Source organism: Ursus maritimus, unplaced genomic scaffold (assembly GCF_017311325.1).
Source record: "Ursus maritimus isolate PB19 unplaced genomic scaffold, ASM1731132v1 scaffold_13, whole genome shotgun sequence".
In the NCBI taxonomy this organism is placed as follows: Eukaryota; Metazoa; Chordata; class Mammalia; order Carnivora; family Ursidae; genus Ursus; species Ursus maritimus.
Genome location: NW_024423675.1, coordinates 62,963,361 through 62,989,026, shown reverse-complemented (window position 1 = coordinate 62,989,026; position 25,666 = coordinate 62,963,361). Strand labels below are relative to the sequence as shown.

Sequence of the window (25,666 nt, the reverse complement as noted above, 5' to 3'; positions counted from 1 at the left end):
AACTGGAGACTGCTTCAGTCTCCATCAATAAGAAAATGAACCAATCATTGGAGGTATATTCATACAATGGAATGCTGTTCAGCAGTAAAAGGGAACAAGCTGCCGATACTCTCAAATAGCACAGATGAAACCCCAAAGTCACACGGAGGAAAGAAGCCAGGCCCAGAAGAGTATGCACTCTATGAGTCCATTTATATGAGGTTCTAGAAGAAGCAAGTCTAGTTTCTGGTGAGAGAAATCAATAGTATTTGCCCCCAGAGGGGCGGCAGAGATTGAGTGGTGATCCCGGGGAGCTTTCTTGGAGGAGGGGAATGGAAATGTCCTGTATCAGGGTAGGAGTGTGGGTTATACAGGTGTATGTAGTAATCAGAACTCCCCAAACTACCTGTGAGGTCTCCGCATTTCACACTATGTCAGAATACCTTAACTCTAAAAAAAAAAAAAAAAAAAAAAAAAAAAAAAAAAAGAGCTGGACCCATATCTTTCTTTTTCTTTTAACTTTTTATGTGTTTTTTAAAAAATTTTTTATTTAAGTTCAATGAATTAACATATAACGTATTATTGGTTTCAGAGGTAGAGGTCAGTGATTCATCAGTCTTATATAACACCCAGTGCTCATTCCATCCCGTGCCCTCCTTATGCCCATCACCCAGTTACCCCACCCCCCCACCTCCCCTCCAGCAACCCCCAGTGTGTTTCCTGTGATTAAGAGTCTCTTACGGTTTGTCTCCCTCTCAGATTCCAGTAGATAGACCTTTTGACATATCCAGTTGCTTGGAGACCTGCTGAAGGGCTTTCTCGAATTGTGGGTCAGTCTCCGAGACAGCCGCCTGCCCACAGACATAGTGCTGGGTTCCCACAATACATAGTATGCCTCAGATGTTCTCAGAAGCCACAGGTCGTGGGTCTAAACTGTGAAGAGGACTGCAAGGCTGAGAAGTCCGAAAGACGGGGGCAGCTTTTAGGGGAGTCCTAGGGACTGAATTGCTCAGTGTCCCCAGGCTCCTCACCTGCTGTGCCTTTTCCCCAATTGTTTCTGACTCTCCCGTAAGTCCTCAGACCCCTCATGCACCCACACACCTCCTGTCACTCCTCCTTTAGTGTCATCTGCATCCCTCCATCCGACATGGCTGCAGTGGAGGGGGGTGTAGAGTGAGGGGAGGCTGGGGTCCCCATGTCGCCTCTCCCCCGCCCCTCTGCCCCTGCATTTCCCCAGGAGGCTTCCTTTAGAAACACATCTGGCCTGGGAGCTTGTTTTCCAGGCAAGCTTCCATAAGTCTCTCAAAGCCCAAACCCACTTGGCCTACCAGGTGGGATAGTTACAGTATTTTCATGCTAAGTGCGTAGCATTTTAACAACATTGTGGGTCACTGGGTGGAGGGGACTGACCTGAGAGTGTTCAAAATGTCGCTCCTCCTCGGGGAAATAAGTTCTAGTTCCAGCTTACACAGCTCTATGTATTTATACAGAGATAGAGAGAGATAGTTGCATGAGCAATGGGAAAAAATCTAAAATGTGCACTTTAAATTCAATATTCGTTATCCCCGGGGGAATGTACGTCCCATTCCCAGGGAAAGGAAGACATTTGGGTACTTTCATTTACACATTTTTATATTATCTCAGTTTTTATATGGAGCACATATTACTTTTGATTTTTTAAATAAAAATTAGAATCTATGTTTTAAATGTACCCAGTCGTTGAGAAGCTGACAGCCATTTGTGCTTGTCACGTGATAATAATAATTGGTACCTGTGGTATCTTTAATGGAAATATTTCAAAGTCACTTACTAACATCTGTTATAACAAAATGCTGAGGGTGCGGGAGCGCTCCAGAAGATTCTCCACCTCTCCTGACCTGTGTTGTGGAATTTACAGCGGCTTGACCATGAACTACTGCCGAAATCCAGATGGTGACATAAGTCCTTGGTGTTACACCACTGACCCGTCTGTCCGCTGGGAGTTCTGTAACTTGAAAAAATGCTTAGACACAGAAGAGAGTGGCACCAACTCCCCGACTGTGCCCCAAGTTCCGAGTGGAGAGGAGCCTTCTGAAGCAGGTGGGAAGTCTGCGAGCAGACCGCTATGCACGTGGGCGTCAGGGTGACGAGGGGGACCACCTACGGAGACAGGGCACTTTATCGCTATGGGGAGCTGAGCACCAGCCGAGGGTCGGCCACGTGGGGGCAAGCCTCAGGGTGCCATCGGGGGAGCCAGAGCTGCTGTGGCTGGTGCCACATGGCCGGGCTGTGCTTGTAGGACGGGAAAACTAATTGGTTCTGAGCGATGGATAAAGCTTGAGCCTGCGTGGATTGAGAGGTTGATCAGGGCGGCGCTGGCCGGTTGGGCAAACCCTTGTCCCCTCCATGGAGAAATAGAAATGCTGGATATGGTTTCGAATAGACTGAATTAGGAGTGCTAGCAGGACAATCAGGGGAGCTCTCCAGCACAAGCCTGGAAGGGTGGCTGCATGGCTTGCAGGGTCACTGGGGCTCAACACAGGGCTGTGGGTGTCATCTGAGGTGGGAGGCAAGACCTGGTTACACCCTTCTGTGCTTCCCCGGCCCTTGGAGTGCAGCTGCTTCTGGGCTTGTCTCCTGCCCCCTTAGCCCCCTCCCCCACCCTAGCCCCGGCATGAAAACTCAGGGTCCATGACTTGTCTGGCCACTTTCAGGTAATTCAAAGTCCTCCAGAGGGTAATGATTAAAACCAGAACTTGCTTTGAAGTTGAGAGCCCTCTGCACCCTGAGGTGGGCTTGGCCCCTCCGCAGTGCCGGACAACCTCACCTACTGTTCCTTTGAACCGGTGGGGCACATCTCTCTTTCCTCTCTCGGTGAGACTGTGGGCTCTGTGCCCAGGAGGGTCTCCCTCCTAGATAAGACTGCCTTGATTCTCCCATGTGCCTGCTGCCCATTCGGTGTGTGGGTAACTCCCTTACCCCAGGCCTGGCCAACTTCGGGGTTGTAGGCCGCCCAGCACAGCCCCCGTGCTTGACAGAGAAGCTAGCTGGCCCAGCTTTTGCATTTTGGATTCCCTGAGGGGTCTTGTGGAAGTCCCCTTTCTCTAGGTTGGGGCAAGGGATGGGCTTGCAGAAGGGGCCCAAGTTGTCTCTTTATGAACCCCTTCACCCCAAAGGGTGGGAACTCACAGCACAGCTCTCGCCAAAATGCTATCTTTTGTAAGAGTCCTTTAAAATTCGCATTCTTTTTTCTCTACCCTTGTTGAGAATGTGGTGTCCGAGGCTCATGTGACAGATCCCAGTGGCATCTGTTGGATGTGACCCCACTGGGTGCCCTGTCTTACCACTCGGCTTGTTAGAAAATTGACTATCTCGTGTCCTGGCCAAAATTTCCATGCTAACATCTTGGCTTGTGATTATTTCCCAGGCAGTAGCGCTTCCAGTAGCTTGTTAAACTAGGCAGTGTTTGCTGGAATTGTCAGCATTCCAGTGCTCTAAGGATGGGACCGCAGAAACTGTCACTCGAGAGTCCTAGCGCTGCCGCCCGTGTTCCCTAGCATCCTGGGTCTGTCGGGCACACGTAACCACACGTTTCCTCTTCTTTCACAGACTGCATGTTTGGGAATGGCAAAGGGTACCGGGGCAAGAAGGCAGCCACTGTTTTGGGCATCCCGTGCCAGGAGTGGACTGCCCAGGAGCCCCACAAACACAGCATTTTCACTCCAGAGACAAATCCACGGGCAGGTCTGGAAAAAAACGTGAGCCACTTTGATTTGAACCCCATTTTGCCTCTTGCTGACCAGTCTTTGCCAACAGAACTGGCCCTGTGTCAGGACCAGACTGGTCCTTGGTGGCGGCAGAGGGGAAGATGAGAGGTCTCAGGAACCAAGCCTCCGTGTCACTGGCTACAGCATGGCCACTACGGTTTGCGCGGGCAAGCAGACCTCCGTGTCTGTGACCTCTGTCCACAGGCTCCTCATTTGGTTTGCGTTTGGGACATTTCCTGCTTACTTTTAGTACTCTGTGCTGTTTCTAGTTTCTAGTGTTTGTCTTCTACGTTCTGGTGGTCAGGGATGAACTTCATGACCTTTTAGTCAAATTTTTCTAGAAAAAAAATGTGGATGTGCCATGAGGACTCCACATAGTAGAGTTTCCTCTAGTCTCACACTCTCTGTGGGATAGTTTACGTTGGGGGAACGTATAGGAAAGGAAAGGGAAGACATTGCCTTCCTATGGCTTGACCCATGGAACGGGCACAGTTCTTGGGAAGAATTTCTGAACCAAGAGCACACAGGTGTCATTGGGTAGCAGATGGCTGAGGTGAACCAGGGACAAGACGAGTCAGCCATGTCCATGGCCCTCTCTTGCTCTCTCAGAGGTCCCCTGACACGGGCTGCTGAAGGGGAGGCCCCTTTATGTCGTCTCTACCTCAGGACCCCTCAGGTCCCCTCCTTCCAGGGGAGTCACTCACAGTTTCTTTAAAGAAGCTAAGTCAAACGTTTTATAACATCCTAAAGAATAACTTTGCCCCCATCTTCTAAGGACAGCAGTTACACGTCTGTCAGAACACCTTCTCTGTCCCACTCTGCCTGGTCCCCTCTGTCCCAACTGTCTTTTTTTTTTTTTTTTTTTAGTACTGCCGTAACCCTGACGGCGACGTCAATGGTCCTTGGTGCTACACGATGAATCCGAGAAAGCTCTTCGACTACTGCGATATCCCTCAGTGTGGTAAGCTGCTTTCCTTTCTGTAAGGAAATGGCCTCTCAGATCAATGCAGCACCACCTCCCGGATACGGATTTGCTCAGCTTGAAGCTGAGCGCCGCAAGTGGGCTGCCCACTCTTCATCGTGGGCCTCTTGACTCTGTCCTCCCCGTGGCCCCGTTTGTTAGGGCGTCCCCCTTCCCTGCCACCTTAACTAGAGTAAATACACAATCGTCCAGAAGAGCAAACAGGTGATCCCAACAGCCTCAGGACGCTCTCACCGAACACACCGCGTCCCGCGTGGGACGCCTGAGAGTCCCGCCCCTGGATAGGAAGCTCGCTCGTCCAGCAGCTGAGAAGTAAAAAAATATACAAACACCATGAAACAGCCAAACATATAATATACATTGTAAACCTATAGATTGTCATCCTGAGAACTCAACGAGAAGGAATGTCGATTTTTAGTAAGCCCCAAATCTCCTTTATCCTAAGATTACTATTCATTACCTATACCTTAGCCACGTGACTTAGAGAAAACATGTCTGGGGTCTTTCCTCATTTCCCTGAGATTTTCTAGGGAGCAGGAAGCTTGGATCAGGGAAAGACAAATCCATGGGTAGGTCTGGAGAACAATATAAGCCACTTCGATTTGGGCCCTATTTTACTTTCTGCTGACTTGTCTTTGCAAACAGAATTTGTCTTGGTTACAGAAAACCAGGCCGGACTTCTCCTTTGCATGGCTTGATCGCTCGTGCTTGTGTTGCCATGTGGAGGGGCTGGAGCTGGGAGGGAGAAACTCCAGCTGCAAAGGCAGTGAAGACAAGCATGCAGAGGTGGTTGGGGAGGAGTTTGGGGTACGGGGTAGAGCACGGGAGCCACTCTGCTGCGGTTTGCTCCTGGGCCACCCCTGGGTAGAGCAGCGGGGAGGAAAGAGAGGCCAGCATGACGGGCAACATTCGTCCTGGCTCCTTGTCTGGATTTAGGGTGAGTTTACAGCTGAATCCTTCTTGAGTGGCTGTTTTCTCTGTTCTATGGAAGCTCTCTTGGTGGCCCCTTCATCTGAAAGGCCCTGAATGGGGTTAGTGCCTCTCCTTCAGCTGGTCACTCCCGATCCTCAGCTCTGGTCCTTCTGGAACACTTGCTGCCTCCTCCGGCCCAGTTCTCCATGTTGCACAGGCTGCCTACTTGACAGGATTGACTTTGAGTTGTCCTAGCAGCCTGACATTCCTGCCGTGGGCGCCGCAGCTGGGATGATTTTCCTCGATTCCCGTGGAGAAGTACGGTGACTTCCCAGGCGCAGCCCTTGGCCACCACCAGGTGCTCTAGCCTTCTAGAGGCTGGTGCTGTTTGGGCATTAGTGGGTGGTACCAAAGGTGGGGCACGACCCCTGTCGTCTAGGTCGATAGAGTGTATGGGCAAGGGAATGCCAGTCAACCCCTGGGCATAGGGTTAGTCTTGGAAGTCCTGTCCAGAAGCTGGCTGAGAGACGTTAGGACAAGTAGTTCTGCTCCATACAATCACAAACACGCACATGTGCACATATATGCACACACGGAGCTTCACATTAAAAAAATACCCATAGTGCCTTTCAACGGGGCTGACAAGTAACGATTTTCATTAAACTTTATGTGACTCAGAGGGCGATGAGGATGAAGATGGGAACCTCGATCGACCACATCAGGTCAGAGTGACAGTTGGTGTCAGTCAGGGTCCTCTCAGCAAAGCTCTCGCTCTACCACCTAATACCAGTCTACTTAACCCACCTCCCCCACCAAATAATACAGAAGTCTTCAGACTTTCCTGAAAGGAGAAGGTTCTGTGTTGTCTGCTGTCACTTTCGAAACTTAGAAAAAAATATCCAAAGGTGCTTATGATCTCGCTCTTTAGTTTGGGCTTTGAGGTGCCAGAAGCTCAGTGCTTTGGCCGTGACCCACTGACTTCTCTTGCGTCGTGTGACACAATTGCTTGCCCTTCTTGAAATGTGACTCTTGTTTCCACTTCGTGCCACAGCATCCGGTTCATTCGATTGCGGGAAGCCCCAGGTGGAGCCAAAGAAATGTCCTGGAAGGGTGGTCGGTGGGTGCGTGGCCAACCCACATTCCTGGCCCTGGCAAATCAGTCTTAGAACAAGGTAACGGTATTTCCAGAAACAATTAGTTGCATTCTTCTGTGTAAGCCCCGCAAAACCTTTCTGTGTTCACACTCAATCCACACATCTCGGGAATCCTTACCTGCCTTTATAGTCTTCTTAGAAGGAAAGACAGCTACAAAAATTTTAAAAATTATATTTTTCTAGGTTCTCTACTTTGACAATAGCCCAAATTGGAATATTTTCCTTGATCTGGGCGGCTGTTGTCGAAATCTACGATATAGCGATTTACACCATGTTCCCGTATTGCTGGAAAAGTATTGAAGATGCCTGGAGGGTTTTATAGATGTCCATTGCAGGACAAAGGGAATGGGGTCTTTTTAGAAATGTGGGATGTTGGGAGGGGCATGGACAAAATTATATCTAGAGTCTTCCACCGTTCAAGTTTTTTTTTTTTTACACTTTCGTGAATCACTAAATTTAATCAGAAGGTGCTCACCCATTCACAAGCACATCCCCTCCGTGTAGGATAGTTCAGGATCACCATGATTTAAGAGGGACCGGTTCCAATTCTATGGAACCCAGAAAGTTCGGGTGATTGTTTCAGGGACATGAGCTTCTCATAGGTCTGGTTTCCCTGGGCGTCTCATACAAAGCCCACGTGTGAAACAGGCTAATCTGCTTTTCGTGTTGCTTCGTCATCTCGTTTCCACACCAGGGCCCCTGTGCACACTCAGTTCCCGTGCACAGTTGCCTGCCTTCCCCACGCGTGTGAGATGCCATCGATAAACTTGATTTCAGTGTATTTCATTCTTTTGTTGAGTTGGCTTTTCCTTTCTTTGCCTTCTCATTTACTAACTCCTTGCTCTGCAGACCTTCACCTTTCACATACTTCAAATTCTTTCTTTCCCACACTGTGCTGGTCTCTGTCTCCTGACTGAGGTGACCGTGCCTGCTGTCGTTAGGATGGGCTTCGTTCGGAGCGGCTCACGCCAAGAGGGTTAAATGAGCAGACTCCCAGTATTCACAGCTGTTTAGGGTCCCATTTGGCTCCCTGAAGAATGACTCGTAAGCCTTGCAGAGATCTTGTCATAAAGAAAGACAAGAGGCCTCAAGGGGGTGATCTTTGACTGGTCACTTCTGTTGGAGTCTGAGGCCAACAAGTCCAAACCATGAATGTGGGCTTCCTGTTGCCGCTGGTGGCTTTGCTCTCCTGTGGACAGGCTGTGCCTGAGCCTTCCCCCACCATCTAAAGTGTGGTGAGGATGAGACCTTTTGGAAAATCTGCTACCGAAGCCCAGCTCAGAGTTCTGGCTGTCCTGATGATGGGCTGGTAGCCTTTTCCTTTGGGAACATCATTATCAAAATCAAGTGAACTCTTCTTTCCGGCTTTCTGTAGAACATATCGTCAGGTTTGAACTAAAATTTGGCATGTTTTTCTTCTAGATTTGGACAACACTTCTGTGGAGGGACTTTAGTATCCCCAGAGTGGGTGCTGACGGCTGCCCACTGCCTGGAGAGGTATGTCTGGGGGACAATGGATATGAGGACTTGAGTTAAAGGCTCCCTCCCTTCCTCCCCCTCTCCTTTCTCTCTCACCTCCCTTCCCTTCCCTTCCCTTCCCTTCCCTTCCCTTCCCTTCCCTTCCCTCCCCTCCCCTCCCCTCCCCTCCCCTTCCCTTCCCTTCCCTTCTCTTCCCTTCCCTTCCCTTCTTTTCCCTTCCTTTCCTTCCTTCCCTCCATGGCAGTGACACTAGAGACCCGGGAGCAGATGTGAAGGCTGAGGCAGAATTGCCAGGGCCATTGGATGAGGAAGGAGGGGAACATTTCTAGAGAGAAACAAAGAAGGAAGACCCAGTTCAGGTGGGTTTGTAGGCCTGGGTCAGTGGCAGGAAGACCTGCTCATTGTGACAGGCATTGGTTCTCCTAAGAGGGGTGCCTGCTCTTGTACTGACTTCACTATTGATTTCGTTCCCCTCTGTGGTTAGGCCAAAAGCAGCCCCAAGAGCAGTCCTTCGTGGCCAGATTTAGATAAACAGTGAACTTTGTTTCTTGCCACTCAGAGGTCACTGACCGTGGGTAGCCAAGTAGGGACAAGATGCCATGTTTATGACTCAGAAAGGCATGTGATGAGGGGCTGGCACATTATTTTGCTCCTAATGTCACCATCTTTCCTAGATCCCCAAGGCCTGCAGCATATAAGGTCATCCTGGGGGCACACCGAGAACTGAACTTTGAATCAGATGTTCAGGAGATAGAAGCGTCCAAGCTGTTCTTGGAGCCCACACGTGCAGACATCGCCTTGATAAAGCTGAAGAGGTACCAGCTCACCCGTGGGCTTTACCCCGAGATCGGTGGCACTCGTTTATGCCTGGGTTTCATGAGCGAGACAGGGCTGTAGGGGAGAAGCGGGGTGGGGGGCACCGTCTAGGACATGGGGCGCACAAGGGCTCTGGGAAACTGAAAAAATCTGGGCTCTGCCCCATTCTGTCACACTCTGGCTGTGCTCTTGAAAAAAGGCATCAGGATTCATTTTCTTTGTGTGGAGAAAGGATCAGCCGAAGCATGAAGTACGTGGTTACTCCCGAAACTCTCACTTCACGTTCGCCAGGAGGCAGATACACACTCAGAATCAGAGAATTCTGCAGTTCCTCCAGGTTGACAGTTCCCCTCTCAAGACGATAATATGTTTGGGGGAAAAGCAAATGAAATGATGTATTTCAGAGCACTTAAAAAGCTATACTATAAACACACACGCACACATGCACACACGCAATTCATAAATGAAAATTCTTTCTATCCTTGTTTTTATTTTCCCTGTTGCAATAGAATTTTATGAAGTCTGACAAAATGATAAATTTGCTTATGTTACTTAAAGTTAGTGATATTTGGAAACAGGTCCCAATAGAGAAAGCTAAATGAACAGCTATTTTGAGAACAGGCACATTTGGGCGAGTCAGCAAGGCGCAGAGAACACAGGTGCCATGTCTGGTGGCTTCCAGATGGCAGTGGGACGACGCCGACAGTGGTGAGGACGGGCTAGGCCAGCACAAGGGGAAAGGTTGTTTTCTGCTTTGTGTTGTGTCAGCAAAGCAAGGAAACGCCAGCTCAGAGGGTCCCGGGGCTCTGGGCAGGTGGCACCTTGTCGTGAGCGACCAGTGGATGGACGGCAGATGTACCCTGGTGGGGCGGGCACATGTGACTTTGGATGGTTTTCTTTCAGCCCTGCCGTCCTCACCTCAAAGGTGATCCCAGCTTGTCTGCCATCCCCCAACTACGTGGTTGCTGACCGGACATTATGCTACATCACTGGCTGGGGAGATACCCAAGGTGAGATAAATCCTGTGACTCACACAGGAACTGGTTTAGACCTCTAGTCTTCGTGAGAACCTGTCCATTTATGCAGATTTCTACCAGGGAGTGACGTCCACCTTTCCTGACTTTGGCTGGGTTCCTGCCTAGGTGTCCATAATCAGTCGTTAAGGGACATGGGTGAGGGATGGGGTAGTGTTGCTCTGAGTCCCTTGGCCCATAAATTCAACGTTAATATTGCAGCCCCAGGTAAGTAGGGTTTTGAAGCCAGCCTACAAATTGAGGCTGTTTGATTATTTTCCATGTGATTCCATGTGAGGTTAGCCTCCATGTGAAGTTAGCCATACTGAGCTCCCAAACACTGAAACAACCACCAAAATTACAGCGAAGCTTGGCTCCCAAATACCCACATGCCTCTTGTATGTGTGGAGAGGCTGGTGGTGGTGGGACGGACTGACAGCTCGGGGAAAGGAAGAGAGGTCTCGATCCTGGAATGGTATTTGGTATTGGTGGGGTGTGCGTGAGATGGGAAACATTTATGCAGGGTCCTGTATCAGCACCCCCGTACTACATTTTGGGGACCCCGTCTTCTCTTTGCAGTAGGCCCTGAGAGTAAGTAATTACACCCATCAGAGTCGGGCCCTGAAACATTGTGAGAATGAATGTCTTTGATCTCTGCCTTGCTTTCTGAGAGGTGTTGCTGAGGGCACAGGAGGGGGGTCAGGAACCCTGCAAAGTAAAACTGGCCCTGCCACTCGCTGGCAAACCAGACAAGTTACCTTACCTCCTTGTGCCATTTGGCCTGGAGAAGCCTCATCTATAAAACCTGGGTTTTCAAACTGTGATTTGCACATTATTCTTTTGCATTTGCTTTCATTTCAAAACAGGTTTTGTGGTTTTTAAAGTGACTGGTCTAAATCACTTCGGATTTGTCTTCCTTCTTTCTGCACTTTTCCTACATTTGTAAAACCTCACCTTCTGAATTTTGCACATTCCCCTGTTTTCTGTACTTTGGGATCTGTGAGCATCGAGAAGTAAAGGGAACCGTCACAAATGACGCTGTCACCATGGATATGACAGGCTGTTCCAGCGTTTTGCATGTAAAAATATTTAAACACACCAACCCTCTATGACTTCGGTATATTTGTTCCCATTTTGCAAATGAGGGATCGAGGCTCCGAGATGAGCAGGGCAATGTCCTGGGAAGTGCACGCACACAGCCCGTGTGTAGCTGGACCTTGCACCCGGCAGCCTGACCCCTCAAAGCCCGTCTGCTGCTGCTTGTTCCACCCACCACCCACACTTTCCTAACTACCGCCCTGTGCTAGGCTCCGCCGTCCTCCCTGGCCTCACGCTCGTGGCCACGGGGAGAAGACCATTCTCTGTATGTTCACTGAATCAGGAGGAGTCCCCAAAACAAGTCACACCTGTTTACTGATTTTCTGATGTCAGTAATCACATCAGACTAGTGTTCTTAGCTTCTCGGTGTGAGGTCAAATCTCACCTGTTCTCCCCTTTGGTCTCCAGGCTTTCCCTGACTTTATTATTTCAAAGCAAGGTAAGCATCCAGGCCCAGGGGCTCATTCAGGTTAGCTCATTCACGGGGTGCTCTCAGAGCTCCTGCTTCCTCCTCCCCACAGGCCCTGACATCAGGGCTTCATCCCGAGGTCACCTTCAGCCTCCGGGCCCTCCGAGGTGCCATCCCGACTGTGGCCACAAGATGACAGCACTTCTGCACAGACCACACCAATTTCACAGCAGCTCTTGGTGGACTTTGTCACCAGCAGCATCAGGATGGATCTTGCTCAGAAAGCAGATGCAAGAGCAAGACACTTGGATACATTAATTCTCAGCAAAAGAGTCTGAGAAGGCTGGTCCCTCCACACATCTACTCTAGTAATGCACCCCCTACCCAGTGCTTCCTCGGCCCGTTCTCCACAGCGGCTCTGCCCAGCCAGGGCTGGGACAAGCCTCTCCTTCCCAAAAGGTGGTCCTTTTACGTGCTCCTGTCAACTCTGGATCCAGTGCCAGGTTTTCCGAACTCAAGAAAGTTATCCAAATGTGTTCAAAGTCTTCAGAGAAGAACTAGTCCCTCATCTCTTCGCTGTTCCATGCTAGCAAAGATTTTTTTTTTTCGGCACACATTAAGGCAGGCTTGCAAAATTGGAAAACTGGATTATTTGTGAAAACACGGAAACATGCCAGGGGTGTCTGTCTGGGAAAGCGGCATTTCCTCTGGCTATTTTGCAAGTGCTCCATTTTGATTTGCCAAAGTGGAAAAAAAAAAAAAAGAAGTAGTTTTTCACAAAAGAAGAAATACCACGAGTAAAATAAGCCCACGGGAGAATGTTTACTCTTCCTAATTGGAAAAGAAATGCAAATTAGGAAATGAACTAGGACAATTTCCACCTATTTTATTAGCAGGTATTTAAAAAATATTACTCAGAAGTGTGGGGTGAAGTGGCCTTTTATCCTAGTGAAATTTTACACTGTCATGCCCTTTTAGGAAATAATTTGGCAATGTTAACTGGGAGCCATAAACATGTCTATATAATTTCTGGGAACTCAGAACTAAGAAAATATTAGGGAATATAAATAAAATGTGTGAACAAAGATGTGGAAAGTTGGAAGCTACTGTAGGAGCCCAGCTGTGGGGGAGTGAAGAATTGGGGCAATGACGTCACAGACCCAAGTTCAAGTCCCCGCTCCTCCACGGATGTGCTGGGTGATCTTGGGCAAACTGCACGGCCCCCACCCCCCAGCCTGGGCTACCTTCTCTGTGCGACAGAAATGACAGAAGTGCCTGTTTCGTGGGACTACTGCAAGGGTTAAATGAGATATAGCACCTCACGGGGTTGTGCCTGAAAAGGTTGATTCCAGTACATGACAGCTATTCTTTATTTTTATATTGTGGTCAAGTATATATATAAGGTAAAATTTACTATTTTAGTTGTTTCGAAGAGTACGTAGCATTCAGTATAGTCACAGAGCTGTGCAACCCCCCACCCCTATTTGCAGAACACTTCCTGACCTTAAAAGGAAACCCCCACCCCTACGGCAGTCCCTCCCCCATTAACATGCTAATTATGAAGACTGCGGCATTCTAAGAAAGCCCTTATTATATAAGGTTGTGTGAAAACAATAGTGCAACATAAATAGTAAAAAAAAAAAAAAGCATCTAAAAGAGACTGAGTGAATAGACGTTTTAGTAACGGATTTGTCAGTCTCTTTACATATTGAAAAACATATTTTTAAAAGATTTTATTTATTTATTTCACAGAGCAAGAGAGCACAAGCAGGGGGAGCTGCAGAGGGAGAGGGAGAAGCAGGCTTCCTGCTGNGCAGGGAGCCCATGTGGGGCTTGATCCCAGAACCCCAGGATCATGACCTGAGCTGAAGGCAGACGTTTCACTGACTGAGCCAGCCAGGCGTCCCCGAAAAATATTTCTTTATAGTTAAAAAAGAAAAATAACAACATGTTCCCCCAAACACTGTCAAGAAACCCAGATTACTGAATCCAGGTCTTGGGAACATGAAATCTTCTATAATACCTATACCTTCAAGGGTTAACATGAAATGCATTCCAGTAGTATCAGGAACTGACTTCTTGCTTTATCCAGCCTCACGACAAACAAGAGATCGTCACTGCTGCTCTGTCCTTCTGGAAGGTTCCTTGTGGGCATGTTTTGGATCCGGTATAACCGTTTCTTCGATCTTTTTAAACACAGGCACCTTTGGCGTGGGTCTGCTCAAGGAAGCCCAGCTGCCTGTGATAGAGAACAAAGTCTGCAACCGCTATGAGTATCTGAACGGGAGAGTCAAGTCAACGGAGCTCTGCGCTGGGAATTTGGCGGGAGGCACCGACAGTTGTCAGGTAAGAACAAAATCAATCTTCTGCTGTCCTGTCTTGGCCTTTTAGATATTTCAGCCCCCAAATGGCAAATTCCGGAAGGCTTTGTCAGCTGCAGGCCACCATCCAGATGCTACCCAGCACCATTGTAGGTCTATCACTGCATTCGGACTGAGATCACCGAGCGGACTTCCTTGGGCCTTGAGTTCCAGACCGGTAGTGAGGGAGGCGTTCAGTACCGTCACTGCCGCAGCCCACGCATCGTCCGGGGAGCGTGCTGTTGGGTGGGACTCTTGGGCAGGGACAGTGGGAGACAAAGACCAACTGCACCCCCTTTGCAATTGTTTTTGGGGTTTCTTCTGCCTGCGAGAAGCCCCAAGGCAGGAAGGGATGAGTACAGTATTCACGGGAGTTTTTCCCCAGGAACACTGGATGGTGTGGTTTTGAGAAATATACTTTGTTAAATACTGAAGCACAGCAGATTCTCAGATAATCTAGTAATAAGTTCCTTTCTACTTGGAAGAGAATGCTCAAATACTGGGGAAACTTACGTTCGGATAATAGAAGGATGACATCCCATAATAAAAGGCTGGGGGTTTAATCCTCACGTGTTTTTTTTCCCCCTCTCTCTGGATAGGGTGACAGTGGAGGGCCTCTGGTTTGCTTCGAGAAGGACAAGTACATTTTACAAGGAGTCACTTCGTGGGGTCTTGGCTGCGCCCGCCCCAATAAGCCCGGTGTCTATGTCCGTGTGTCAACGTTTGTCACTTGGATTGAAGGGATAATGAGAAATAATTAAGTGGATGGGAGACGGAGTGATTCCTCAACACATCTAGGGGCTGGGACACGGGTCGGGAAGTCAGCGTGCTCAGGAATAACTGACGGTAATCAAACTAGGGCACTGTACTTTATACTATCCGCTGCCAATACCTCCGCGTGTTTAGTATTACCATGCATTAATGTTCCCCGTCCGCGCACTGTTGCATTCTGTAATAATAAAGTAACACGTCTGTAACATTTGTTGAAAATGAACTCTGTCCTTCCTTTGATTTAATTTTTTTGAACTTCATTGTTTTCATGTTCTTCGTTTATCCTGCCGATGTTAAATAGTGTAACTCTCACAGGCTTAGGTGATTTCTCTCTTTCTCAGAAGGCATAGTTGCAAAAAAGGACCATGAAGCCTCTAAGGTCATACAGAAGGGAGCAGAGAAGTCCCAGTAGGTCACCCATATATTTATCTTGTGTGCAAAAGATGGCTAGACATACATCTTTTAAGGTCTTTATTTCTGGCACTGAGACGAATGTTTTCGAAGCTGCAGCATGTATGGGAGTCATGAGAACACATTCTATTCTTGGGAATGAAATCTGTTACTGACAACTTGACGTTAGCCCGACACAGGGAGGGGACACTGGGCAGAGAGCTGTACACGGTGAAGGGAACGGGCATCGCAAGTGTAATACAAGACCAGTAGAGACGCTGAATGCTATTCTGGGTCACATCTGAATCTAGGAATGGTACCAAGAGCCCCTGAAGGAACAACGAACATATATTGAAGGTGGACCGCTTAATTTCCATTGCTAATTGGCTGCCCAGATAGGAAATATACACTGTCATGTGGGAATAGAGTTTTCCGGTGACACGTGTTCAAGAGGAAGAGAGAGAACAGACACAGATGTTACTTGACAATTTAAAATACTTTATTGTTACCAGAACCAAAATATCAGCTCGAAATACAATTCCAAGGTGAGCGTACCAAGGAGGAACAGTCATCTTACAGCGAAGAGAAATGCCAAGAGAGCAAAAACGCAAGTGTGCATGAATATAGGTGACTGCAGCATTTAGTCCCCAAGGAGCAGTGCTTAGTTCATTGAAGAATCTAACATTCATATTCAATTCTGTTGTGCTTTAAGGATTAAAAAGCTTACAGTTGGCACAAACATTGCACGTATTGTCGTGTTCGCGTAGAATTTTCTTCTTCGTTGGCAAGATTTCCCCTAGGTGTCCATTTTGTCTGTCCACACAAAATAGTTCATTAAAAAATTCTGCATAAGATATATAGTGAATCTGAAAATACAACGAATATAACAGATAAGGCAGAACAAACAGAAAAGACTGCATATTTGCCTTTAAGCTCCACATTTCAAAAGTCTCAGTTACAAAAAGAAAGATCAAATCCCTTATTAGTGTCTACGACATCACTTATAAAGCTTCTGCTAATTCTTCAACACGTGGATATAATTGACCTTCCTTTTAAATGAAAATGCAAGCTTCTTCCCAAGACAAGTTAAAAGGGTCAAGATTGAAAAGGGTCACGATTGAACAGTCCCATGTTTTTCACTCTTGACCTTGGGCAGCATCCTAGAACTGAACTCACAAATACAAGATAAATATCCCTTTAAGATCAAAATGGAGACCCAGGAGATCATAATTCATGGATTTCGTTCAATAAAGAACCGAGTGTGTGGCTTTCGGTGTTCACTAAAGTAGGACCCAAACTATCCCGAGTCATCGCAGGCCCAAAACCGATGGACGAAATAATAGAGCCAAATCCTCCAACCGAACAGCGGATTTGTTCCTAATGATAGACTCAGGCCTGAACATGCCAGAAAGCCCAGATGCTGCAGCGGCTTGCCGAGCTCAAAACGAGCAGAGAAAGGAAAGGCTCAGTGTCGTGTGGCCCAAGGTCCTTCGATTCAGCCCCTTCATGGACAGGATCTCCAGATCTTCATCCTCCCCACAGTCTTCAGAGCACGCAGGTCAGAGCTTCAGTTCCTTGCTCAAGTCTGATGAACCCATTTCTGCCTCCAGTTCCCCGCTCCCCACTTGGCACATCCTGCCTCCGTGATGGAGACCGTGGTCGTGAGAATTTGGGGAAGGCTCCTCTTGTCCCTATATCACTGAATGGGTCGGAGATACGGCTCCAACTTCAGAAAAAAACTCGGGGGGAGCTGTCCACACAACAGGCTCTTTGCTAAACCAGCCGCATACCGTGTTCCCAGAAACATCAATAGCGCTCTAAATCCTAATTCATCCCGCATTATATAAAAATACTCCGGATAGTCTGGATGTCTTGGTTCAGTCTGACAAGCACTTGGAGGCATACAGCATGACGTAGCTGCAATGGGCACGCGTGTGTCTGCGAGGCACGTCGGTTCCGTGGGAGGGGTCAACCTAGAGAGCGCCTTCCTTTTGTCTTTGGCAGGGGGCCTCAAAGGTGAGAGCTGGAAACTTGAGTTTTCTTTTTCCTGCCGCATTTATAGGAATACGGACTAATAGAACAAGGAGAAAAGAGAAAGTCCTCATGAAATATACAACCAGTTCCAGCAGTTTTCTTGCTACTACTCAGCATTATAGCTGGTTTTCATCAGACACACTCATGCATAACTTCTCATAAAAAAACCCAATTCAAAGGTAATGAAAATGACTGTCTCCCAGGGCTTTCGTGTGTGTGTTTTTACCTGTTTCCCCAGGCGGGGTTAAGTAGCATTGTAGCGTGTAAGTTCTTTATGGGACAGGTCGGGATGCCACCCACCCTGACGTGGCCTCCAAACTCGGATACAAACCAAGCAATTGTCTAGGAAGACACAGCTAGCAAAACGTTCCTCTCTTCTGGATGAGGCAGGGCCTTACAACGGTAGAACGCTCAAGAGGATTTCACACAGTTTTAACACCTTTTATAAATGTCTTAATTTCGATCAGCAAAATGGCAAGATCTTAAAGAGAATCTTCCATCTCACTCTGAATTTCAGGTAGCATTGTTCTAGGGTGAAAAACAGGTAGAGCTTTGGGTGAGAAATAAGCCATTACTCATCCCTTGCTGTCCAAACAAGCGTAAGAATCTGTTTGGACAACTTCATGGGGCAAATGTCCCCCTGCCCTCTGACTGGCCAGTCCTGTTATAAGTCAGCTGCTGAGATATGAGCCAATGGTTTTATTTTAAATACACTGATAAGTTTTTCTTAGGAAAGTTCTGGGATGATTAATTAATCACACTTTTCAAACAGCATCAAGAAACACGACAATAAAATCCAATGAAATCAGTGTATAGGTTTTAAAGGTTTGGTAAAAGGCTCACGAGACACTTAGCAATGGTTGCCTTCTTCTGGGGAGCCGGATGACACCTCACTGAAGAGAAAACTCAAGTAGTAAGAAAAGCACACAAACAACCAAGTCACGTGTGCCCGCTGGGAAGCATCGGCCACCCCCAGCGTGGAGAAGTTGTGAACCTTTCCCAGCACAGACGTCCTAGCACTTGAAAGAGTGAGGATAAGAACTGCAATTGACCAAAATCGCTTTGAGTATTAAATAAAATGACATATGTGAAACCACCGTCAGGCACTTAAAAAATGCCAGCTGCTCCTCTGTTTCCCGTCTACGAGTGAAGAGTGCCATGAGGTTACTCACATTTTAGTCTTCTTCTAAATATTTTCGATGCAAATTTTTTTAAAGTTCAGGGATTCACGTCCTTAATTTCTAGGTCTTTATTTAGACAACTGGTTTTATTTTCAAAATTGGCTGTTAACATTGGTTTTTGAATTATGCAAATAATACAAGGCCATGGGTTGTAATTAGAAAATAAATCAAATAGTACACAAGTCTACAGAGTGTAAAAGTGATGTCTTCTTCCCAATTCATTTCTGTCTCCAGAGGGTCACTACTACAGTATTAGATCTTTTGCTACACATTCTCATATTCATATCCTCTCTTCCTCCTTTTATTATGAAACATTTTAAGCAGAGGGAATTAGAAAGAATTTGTGTTGTGTGAATTTCTGTTGATATAATTCTGCATGTTTATGTATTGGTTGGATATTAACTTTCCTTCACACGAGTTAGATGCTCTTCTCTCTCTCCTCTCTCTCTCTCTCTCATAATCTCTCTCTCTCCTTACCCATCTTCTATCTGTCTTTTATCCACCCATCCACCCACCCGTCCAACTCACCCATTTGTCTATGCATCATCTCTCTCTTTCCATCCTCTATCTTCCCATCTGGCTACAGAGAGGGGTTGCTATTGTTTTGATTTTTAATAAATACTATCACACACTGTTCAGCAACTTTTCACTTTGTGATCAGTCCTGAAGATCTTACCATGTCATTCCACACAGATATATCCCAATTCTTTTCATTTCTAGATAGTAATCCACACCATCAACACAATAGCATTTCCATAATCAGTTTCCTACTGATGCACATGTCAGCTAGTTCTACTTTCATTCAGATTTCCTTTCCTTTAGATTGTTTCTGAGTTTTAACACCTTATTTAGAAATGTTTTCCTCTTCATAACCACGTTTAAAAATAATATACATTCTTTTATAGTTTTGCTCTTTTTTATATTAACCTTCTTTTTTTTTCAAAGATTTTTTATTTATTTATTTACTTGAGAGAGAGAGCAAGAACCAGAGAGACAGCATGAGCAGAGGGGAGGGCAGAGGCAGAAGCAGACTCCCCACTAAGCAGGGAGCCTGATGCGGGGCTCCCTCCCAGGACCCCAGGATCACAACCTGAGCTAAAGGCGGATGCTTAACTGACTGAGCCCCCCAGGCGCCCCTTATATTAACCTTCTAAATCAACTTCAAATTTTCTGCCTAGGATGTGAGATGGGAATTAATATTATTCCCCCCCCCCATGAGTGTTCAAATTATTTCCCCCCATGAGTGTTCAATTTTTCCCACGGTATTTCTTCCTCCGTAGTTTGAAACGCTGCTTTTATTTAAGATGCACTAAACTTCATACAATACCTGCCAAGTTTTTCTACATCGTCCACTGTTTCTGGCAAGGCAATACCCTTGGTTTCGGGCAAAAGCATCACGAGCCCACCGCAGACCGATGCGAGGATACCTACGGAACAGGGAAGGGCAGAAGGGCATCAGGAAGGCACAGCCAGCCCCTGTCGCCCCTCCAGGCTCACCCCGGAGCAGCTGTGCTCACTCACCTTTACCAGCCCTCTCGTGACCCTAATCAGTTCTCTGCTTTTCCTCTGCCATGATTTGAAATGTTCCCTGCCTTCCTCAGACGCTATGCAGCCCCACGATCCCAGTACTCTTGCACACATCCATTCAATTATTTAATGGGTGCCTAAGAGCCGAGCCCTCAGAGAAAACCTCACCTCCCCATTCTAGGGAAAATGGCAGCCACCAGACAGGAATCCCCTCGGTTTCCTTTTACTGACCAAGAGCTTTCCTGCATGCTCTCCATCCCTTTCCCTATTGGGTCATGTCACACGGTTGGCCCTGTCCCCACTGCAGCCCAATGACCATCTCTTGGAGTCTTTCTGGGCTCCTCACCCTCTCACTCTAGTGCCCGTAACTGGTTGGTGGAAACACTGAACCAGTCGCAAGCCTCTCATCGGTAGGGACCCTTCTCTCCACCCCACGTGCTCCTCCAGTTACCATCCCCGCCTTTTCTGTTCTTTAGAACTGAAATTCTGGAGACACCATCCTCCCCTATTCTGTCCACTTGCGCTGGTGAATGTGTGCCAACCAGCTCTCTAGAAAATAAACCCCGATTTATAGCTTTTGCCGATTTTCACGGTGTGAGGACTCTCGCGTGGGCATTTCACGCTAGTGCCACGACACGGCCGCACGAGGCGTCGGGAAGGATACACTAGACCACGATAACCTGGAGAACCCCGTAACAGTGAGATGTAAATGGGTTTTGAGTATTTATTACCTCTGTTTTTAATCTATTTGATAAATGTGTTTTAATAATGGCTATGTCAACAACTGGGCTCAAACATTCCTGAAAACGTGGCAAGTGGCCTTGGCTGGTGGGTGCCCGCCAGCTCCAGCACCCGCACTCACCACCGCCAGTCGGGCCTCACCTCCACCTGCTCTCTCGGTTCAGCCCAGTGAGCTCCTGCCCTGCTCCTGCCAGCTCCAGACCCACTGGCTCTGCTTCCCTCCTTTTCCCAGCCCAGAGCCCGGCCCTCCCACCCCCCTCTGGCTCTAGCAAGCCCCTCAGGCATCCCTCTCACCAATTTTACTTTAATGTATTTCTCAAATCTCTCCACGCCCAACACTCCCTGTGTCATCACCTTAACCCCAGCTGCCATGAGCCCTTCCCTGATGAAACTGGCTCACCGCCAGCACTGTCCCCTCCAACCTACTTGCAGATCGGCCATCAGAGTGAGACTTCTAAAATGCAAACCTAACACAGTCAATCCCAACTTGGAGCCCTTAGCTTCCACTGCTGTTTGGATAAAGAGCAAACTGCAGGGCAGGGAAGACCCGTCATGATCTGGCCCATGCCTGCCTCCCAGCTTCACCTCCCTCCCGGCCCCAGCACACACACTGTCTCTGTCCTCTCACTGGCCTCCCCACTGCCTGGAGCCCCAGCCCACACTCCCTATATGGGTAATTTCTACTCATCTCAGATCTCAACTATACATTCTTTCTTCCTCCTTGACTCAGGCAGGCCGGCTGTCCCTGTGCTGCGCTCCCCCGGTGCCTTCTGCTTTCAGTATTGATCACACTGCAATGTGACCGATGGTTTGGAAGCGTGGCTGTCTCCCCAGGCAGGCTCTGCAGGAAGGTCCAGCTCTCCCGGCACGCCTGGAGGCCAGGCCGAGACCTGGAACCACTGGGCTCCCGGACTACTTGCTCTTGGTTGAACAACAGCGCTCTGTTTGCTTTTCCATGCTGGCTACAGAGCCAACACCCAGCTTTTTTTATCAGACCCCACGAAATAATTTGAAATAACCTTTTACTGAATTTGGTGGTGTCAAGTGGGTAGACGCTTCACCATCCCTAGCAAGCTGGCGCTGTTAGGAATTTTGCATTACTCAGGATGTAAGTCCTCATGGACTCAATATTTGCATTATAATTTAACTGCGGGGCAACACGTGAAAAGCGTTCTCTACCAGGAGTAAGGACGCAGAGGTGGAGGAAAGGTAAGTGAGAAAGGGGTCCACCTGTGTCCCTCCTTGCTGAGGAGGGTAGAGGTGGGTATGAGAGCCAGGCAGAAATGTTGGAACAGCACTGGAGAAGCACTGGACTGAATTATCCTAAGCCCCCTGCCCCTAAGCTATGGTTCTATCCCCTCACGCGGCCGGTGTATCTTGGAGCAGGAAGGAGGGTATGAGCCTGCGGGCCAGCACAGAGGTTACTGAGTACACGGGCAAGGGGTTCTGGCCTCTGTTCCGTCTGCACACGATACTCCTCATCAAAGCAAGTGAAGATATGATCTCAGTAGATACAGAACATTTGAAAATATAATTCATTTTTAGGCTTATTTTGAAACAAACTGAAGGTCCAAATGAAAGGTCCCCTGAAAATTATTGGCTCTGCTCCCCAATATCATAAGACTTTTATAGTACTGGAATTCAACTCAGAATCTAAACAAAGAAAGCTAAATTGAACGTGATTCATCATGACCCTTTAATATAAAACAAATTAAAAGCACTTAGGGTTTCACATTTCATTGCAATCAGATGGGCCACCCAAACTCAAGCAGTTGTCATTAAAAAATTAAACGATCTCATTAACAGCAAACCGAATAATCACTATTGAGTTCTATTAATACAAAGTATAAAGATGAAAGCACTTAGGAATAACGTATAAAATGATTTCTTACCAAAGATGATAAGAGGTAGTTCTAGCCAAATGGCCGCAAGCCGGAAGAGCAGAAACGGGGCAATGATTCCCCCAAAATCACATAAACCTGAGCAAAGAGAAACTCCAAAGTTTCTGTAGAGTAAAAAATTGTTTTAAATAAAGAACATTTAACTACATTCGAGATAAGTAAAATATTCAGCTTTATAGGTAATGAAGAACTTCTAGTAATATTTCCCATGTCTATAGTTTTTACCTCTGAAAACTATTTATTACTCCCATATTCTAAGCAAATCATTTCCATTCTGCCCCATTTCGCATCTGGGCAAAGGCTGCGTCACAGCGAAGACAGGGAGGTGGAGACCCTCCTGCCGGTGGCTCACCCCCAGCCCGCTCTGCAGGGCTGATGGGGCGCCTGGGCTCCTTCCCCCACAGGAAGGCGTGCACGGACACTCCCCCAGGAAGGGAGGGCAGTGCAGCCCATGCACACTGCTTCACTCTGTCCCTCCTTGATCAGCTGCTCACAGCTGCAAGACGTGGTGTGTGCTCCGGACAGAGGCTGTAGCCTTTAAACGGGGGGATGCTGATGAAGACAGTTTGAACCACACCTGAGCAAGTACGCTGACCAGATTATCCAATCCCACAAAACCACAGCAGTGTATAAAGATACTGATACGAGAAATAATTCTACCAAAAAATGTGGAAGGTAGCAATGCAGAAAGCAGTCATAACTCAGAGCACATCTTCTTTACTGGCTGCATTCAGCCCAGGCGAATATATCACCAAGTTAAGGACACTATTTCATGGCTTTTAAGTCAAAATGTTTGGCTGCAGAATTACTTAGGAGAAACCACGACATATAGGTTGGAATTACCGTAATGTTGTTGGGTACAATTCTGAATTTACCAAATAAACAATTTCAAAGGCCATGGTTATCCCTAGTCTTCCCAGGGTGGCGACTGTGGTTCTCAACCAGGGTATTCCTGTGAACAGAGAAAGTTTGGAAGGGCAGAGTTAGGGGTCTGCTTTCAATAAAATATCACAAAATAACAAAAGGCATTTGCTGAGTGTTCTCCCGGGCCCTACGCCTTTGTTAATTTTAAGCAGGAATGACAGATACCTCGTAATATCATGGCCACATTTTAACAGCAACAACACCCACCAGGATGATAGCTCATGTTTGGTGTGCTGGTCGCCTTTCTGAGCAGGGCTAGGGGACGGGAATATGATTCAAGAACCATTTGTGGAGCGGCCACTAGGCTGGAAACAGTGTTCCAGGCACTGCTTTCCTGGAGGGCCTGACTGCCCTGGCTGTTTGTCTGGAATGTGCTCTTCACTTGGGCCCTTGAGAACCATTATCACAGCTGGCACCCATTTGTCCTCTCTCCGTTCCCACCCCTAGTGACAGCACACAGAATAGCTGCTCCTAGCAGACCAGAAAAAATCGACATGAAGCTGATGTTGGTTTCTGGAGGGTAGCAAAGGCTTTGAGAGCAGAACCTTCGGAAGGGGACATATATTCCTTGTGTAATCACTAGGGTGTATGCCCACAATCTTGCTACTTCCCCAAGAAATCAGCCAGACAGAGCCAGATTCTTAAAGATTAGTTTGTTCCTTCATTTAAAAATGAACCATGAGAGACTCTGAACTCCGGAAAACAAACTGAGGGTTACAGAAGGGAGGGGGATGGGGGATGGGGTAACTGGGTGATGGGTATTAGGGAGGGCACGATATGTGATGAGCATTGGGTGTTACATGCAACTAATGAATCGTTGAACGCTACATCAAAAATGTACTATATGCTAGCTAACTGAACATAAAAAAATAAATAAAAATAAAAATGAACTGTTTTAGGGCTGCATTGGTTATATGAGGAAATTCTCCTTTCCTCCACAGTAACTAGTGGAAAAAGCCAAATGTTCTTCAATAAATATCTTCTTTCTTTCGAGTTTTAAAGGACAAAAGAATAAAGCATGTTTGCCCTACAAGGTCAGTGTTCTAAATCTCTTAAGAGTTGTGCAATTTATGTCATCCTTCCTTAGTGGACATGGGTGTGAGGACATAGGACCTCACGAACAAGCACCTATCTGTTCTCCAAAGCAAAGCTAAGGATGTTCTGACTTCCATCTTTGAAAATGAAACCTTTTATACTCATTATTTATTTATGCTCACTCAGCACTAAACTGTCCTCTTATCTCCTAGAATTACTGCCCCTTCCCGAAAAACAATTTTTCACTAGAAAAGTAGGTGTGAACACGGAGGAGGACAGAAGAGAATCGAGCTCAGTAGATGTATGTGTATTTGCTACAGAACGGTCAACAACCACAACAAAAAACTAAAACTCACTAAATGATACAATCGCCCAGCAGGGCGAGCACAGAAAAGCAGAGTTTGCGATCCAGATCGTTGCTGGGAGGCTCTAGTTTACTACTATGAAATTACATTCGGATTGCGCACTGGCCGAGGACGTCCTGGTGTACTTGACGTTTTTCCCGGATGAGAACACCTGCAGCTCTCCCATCAACAGTTACATCCGGGGGGGGGGGAGGAAGGTCAGCGTTGCGCTGATGTGCCGGGCTGCCATCTGCTCTGGCATGCAATGGTTGTAAACATGTGTTTTATTTAGGCTTTGCCTTTGCATGAAGGCCAGGGAGGGGGACCAGGAAATGCATTCCACCCCAGCCTTCAATGAGCAGGTGGTACGGTGCCAGGTGCCAGGGAACGGAACGGGGGAGCTCTTGCCCAGATTCTCTGGGTCCCAGCCCGACCGGGCAACCTTTCGCTGCTCTCGGGCTGCAAAGAATGTCGCCTGCTACTGTGGAAATAACTTGATTATCCAGGTTAAGTTCTTAAGTTAAAGGGTTTTTTCCCTACTGAATCAAGACGACTCTCTGAGTCCCGTCGACAACTTCAAAGACAGTTTACGTGTACAATAAAGGCTAGAACTCTGTGCTGGAAAGAACCAAACAAAACCCTAGAAACCAAATGAAAACACACACGCACACACACGAAACATATGATTAGCTCAGTGACTACAGATACATAACCAGTCAAGTGAGTAACGTGTTCAGAAAACGCGGTCACGTGGACGCCGCTGGGGAAACGTGGTGTATCCTACGTGCTGACGGGACTGGGAAAGCCTCTCAACTCCTTCTAAGAGCAGAGGCCACCGTCTACCCACGCTGAGCTACAGATTTTGGTAAA

The 25,666-nt window shown here is 47.4% G+C and overlaps 2 protein-coding genes across 2 annotated transcripts in view; one reads left to right on the top strand and one right to left on the bottom strand.

The window, feature by feature from the left end:
• The window catches only part of PLG (plasminogen), a 38,796-nt gene extending 23,891 nt beyond the window's left edge, over positions 1 to 14,905 (top strand). The window contains exons 11-19 of the mRNA XM_008688486.2: positions 1,877 to 2,058; positions 3,568 to 3,716; positions 4,593 to 4,686; positions 6,671 to 6,791; positions 8,196 to 8,270; positions 8,927 to 9,067; positions 9,972 to 10,078; positions 13,789 to 13,934; positions 14,548 to 14,905. Of these exons, the coding sequence (XP_008686708.2) occupies positions 1,877 to 2,058; positions 3,568 to 3,716; positions 4,593 to 4,686; positions 6,671 to 6,791; positions 8,196 to 8,270; positions 8,927 to 9,067; positions 9,972 to 10,078; positions 13,789 to 13,934; positions 14,548 to 14,709 (1,177 nt within the window). The 3' untranslated portion in view covers positions 14,710 to 14,905. The remainder of the gene's footprint in view (positions 1 to 1,876; positions 2,059 to 3,567; positions 3,717 to 4,592; positions 4,687 to 6,670; positions 6,792 to 8,195; positions 8,271 to 8,926; positions 9,068 to 9,971; positions 10,079 to 13,788; positions 13,935 to 14,547) is intronic.
• Positions 14,906 to 15,586: 681 nt separating this feature from the next.
• SLC22A3 (solute carrier family 22 member 3) overlaps positions 15,587 to 25,666 on the bottom strand; it is an 86,529-nt gene continuing 76,449 nt past the window's right edge. The window contains exons 8-11 of the mRNA XM_040628027.1: positions 23,337 to 23,445; positions 22,485 to 22,597; positions 19,652 to 19,751; positions 15,587 to 17,180 (exon numbers count right to left, since the gene is read on the bottom strand). Of these exons, the coding sequence (XP_040483961.1) occupies positions 17,120 to 17,180; positions 19,652 to 19,751; positions 22,485 to 22,597; positions 23,337 to 23,445 (383 nt within the window). The 3' untranslated portion in view covers positions 15,587 to 17,119. The remainder of the gene's footprint in view (positions 17,181 to 19,651; positions 19,752 to 22,484; positions 22,598 to 23,336; positions 23,446 to 25,666) is intronic.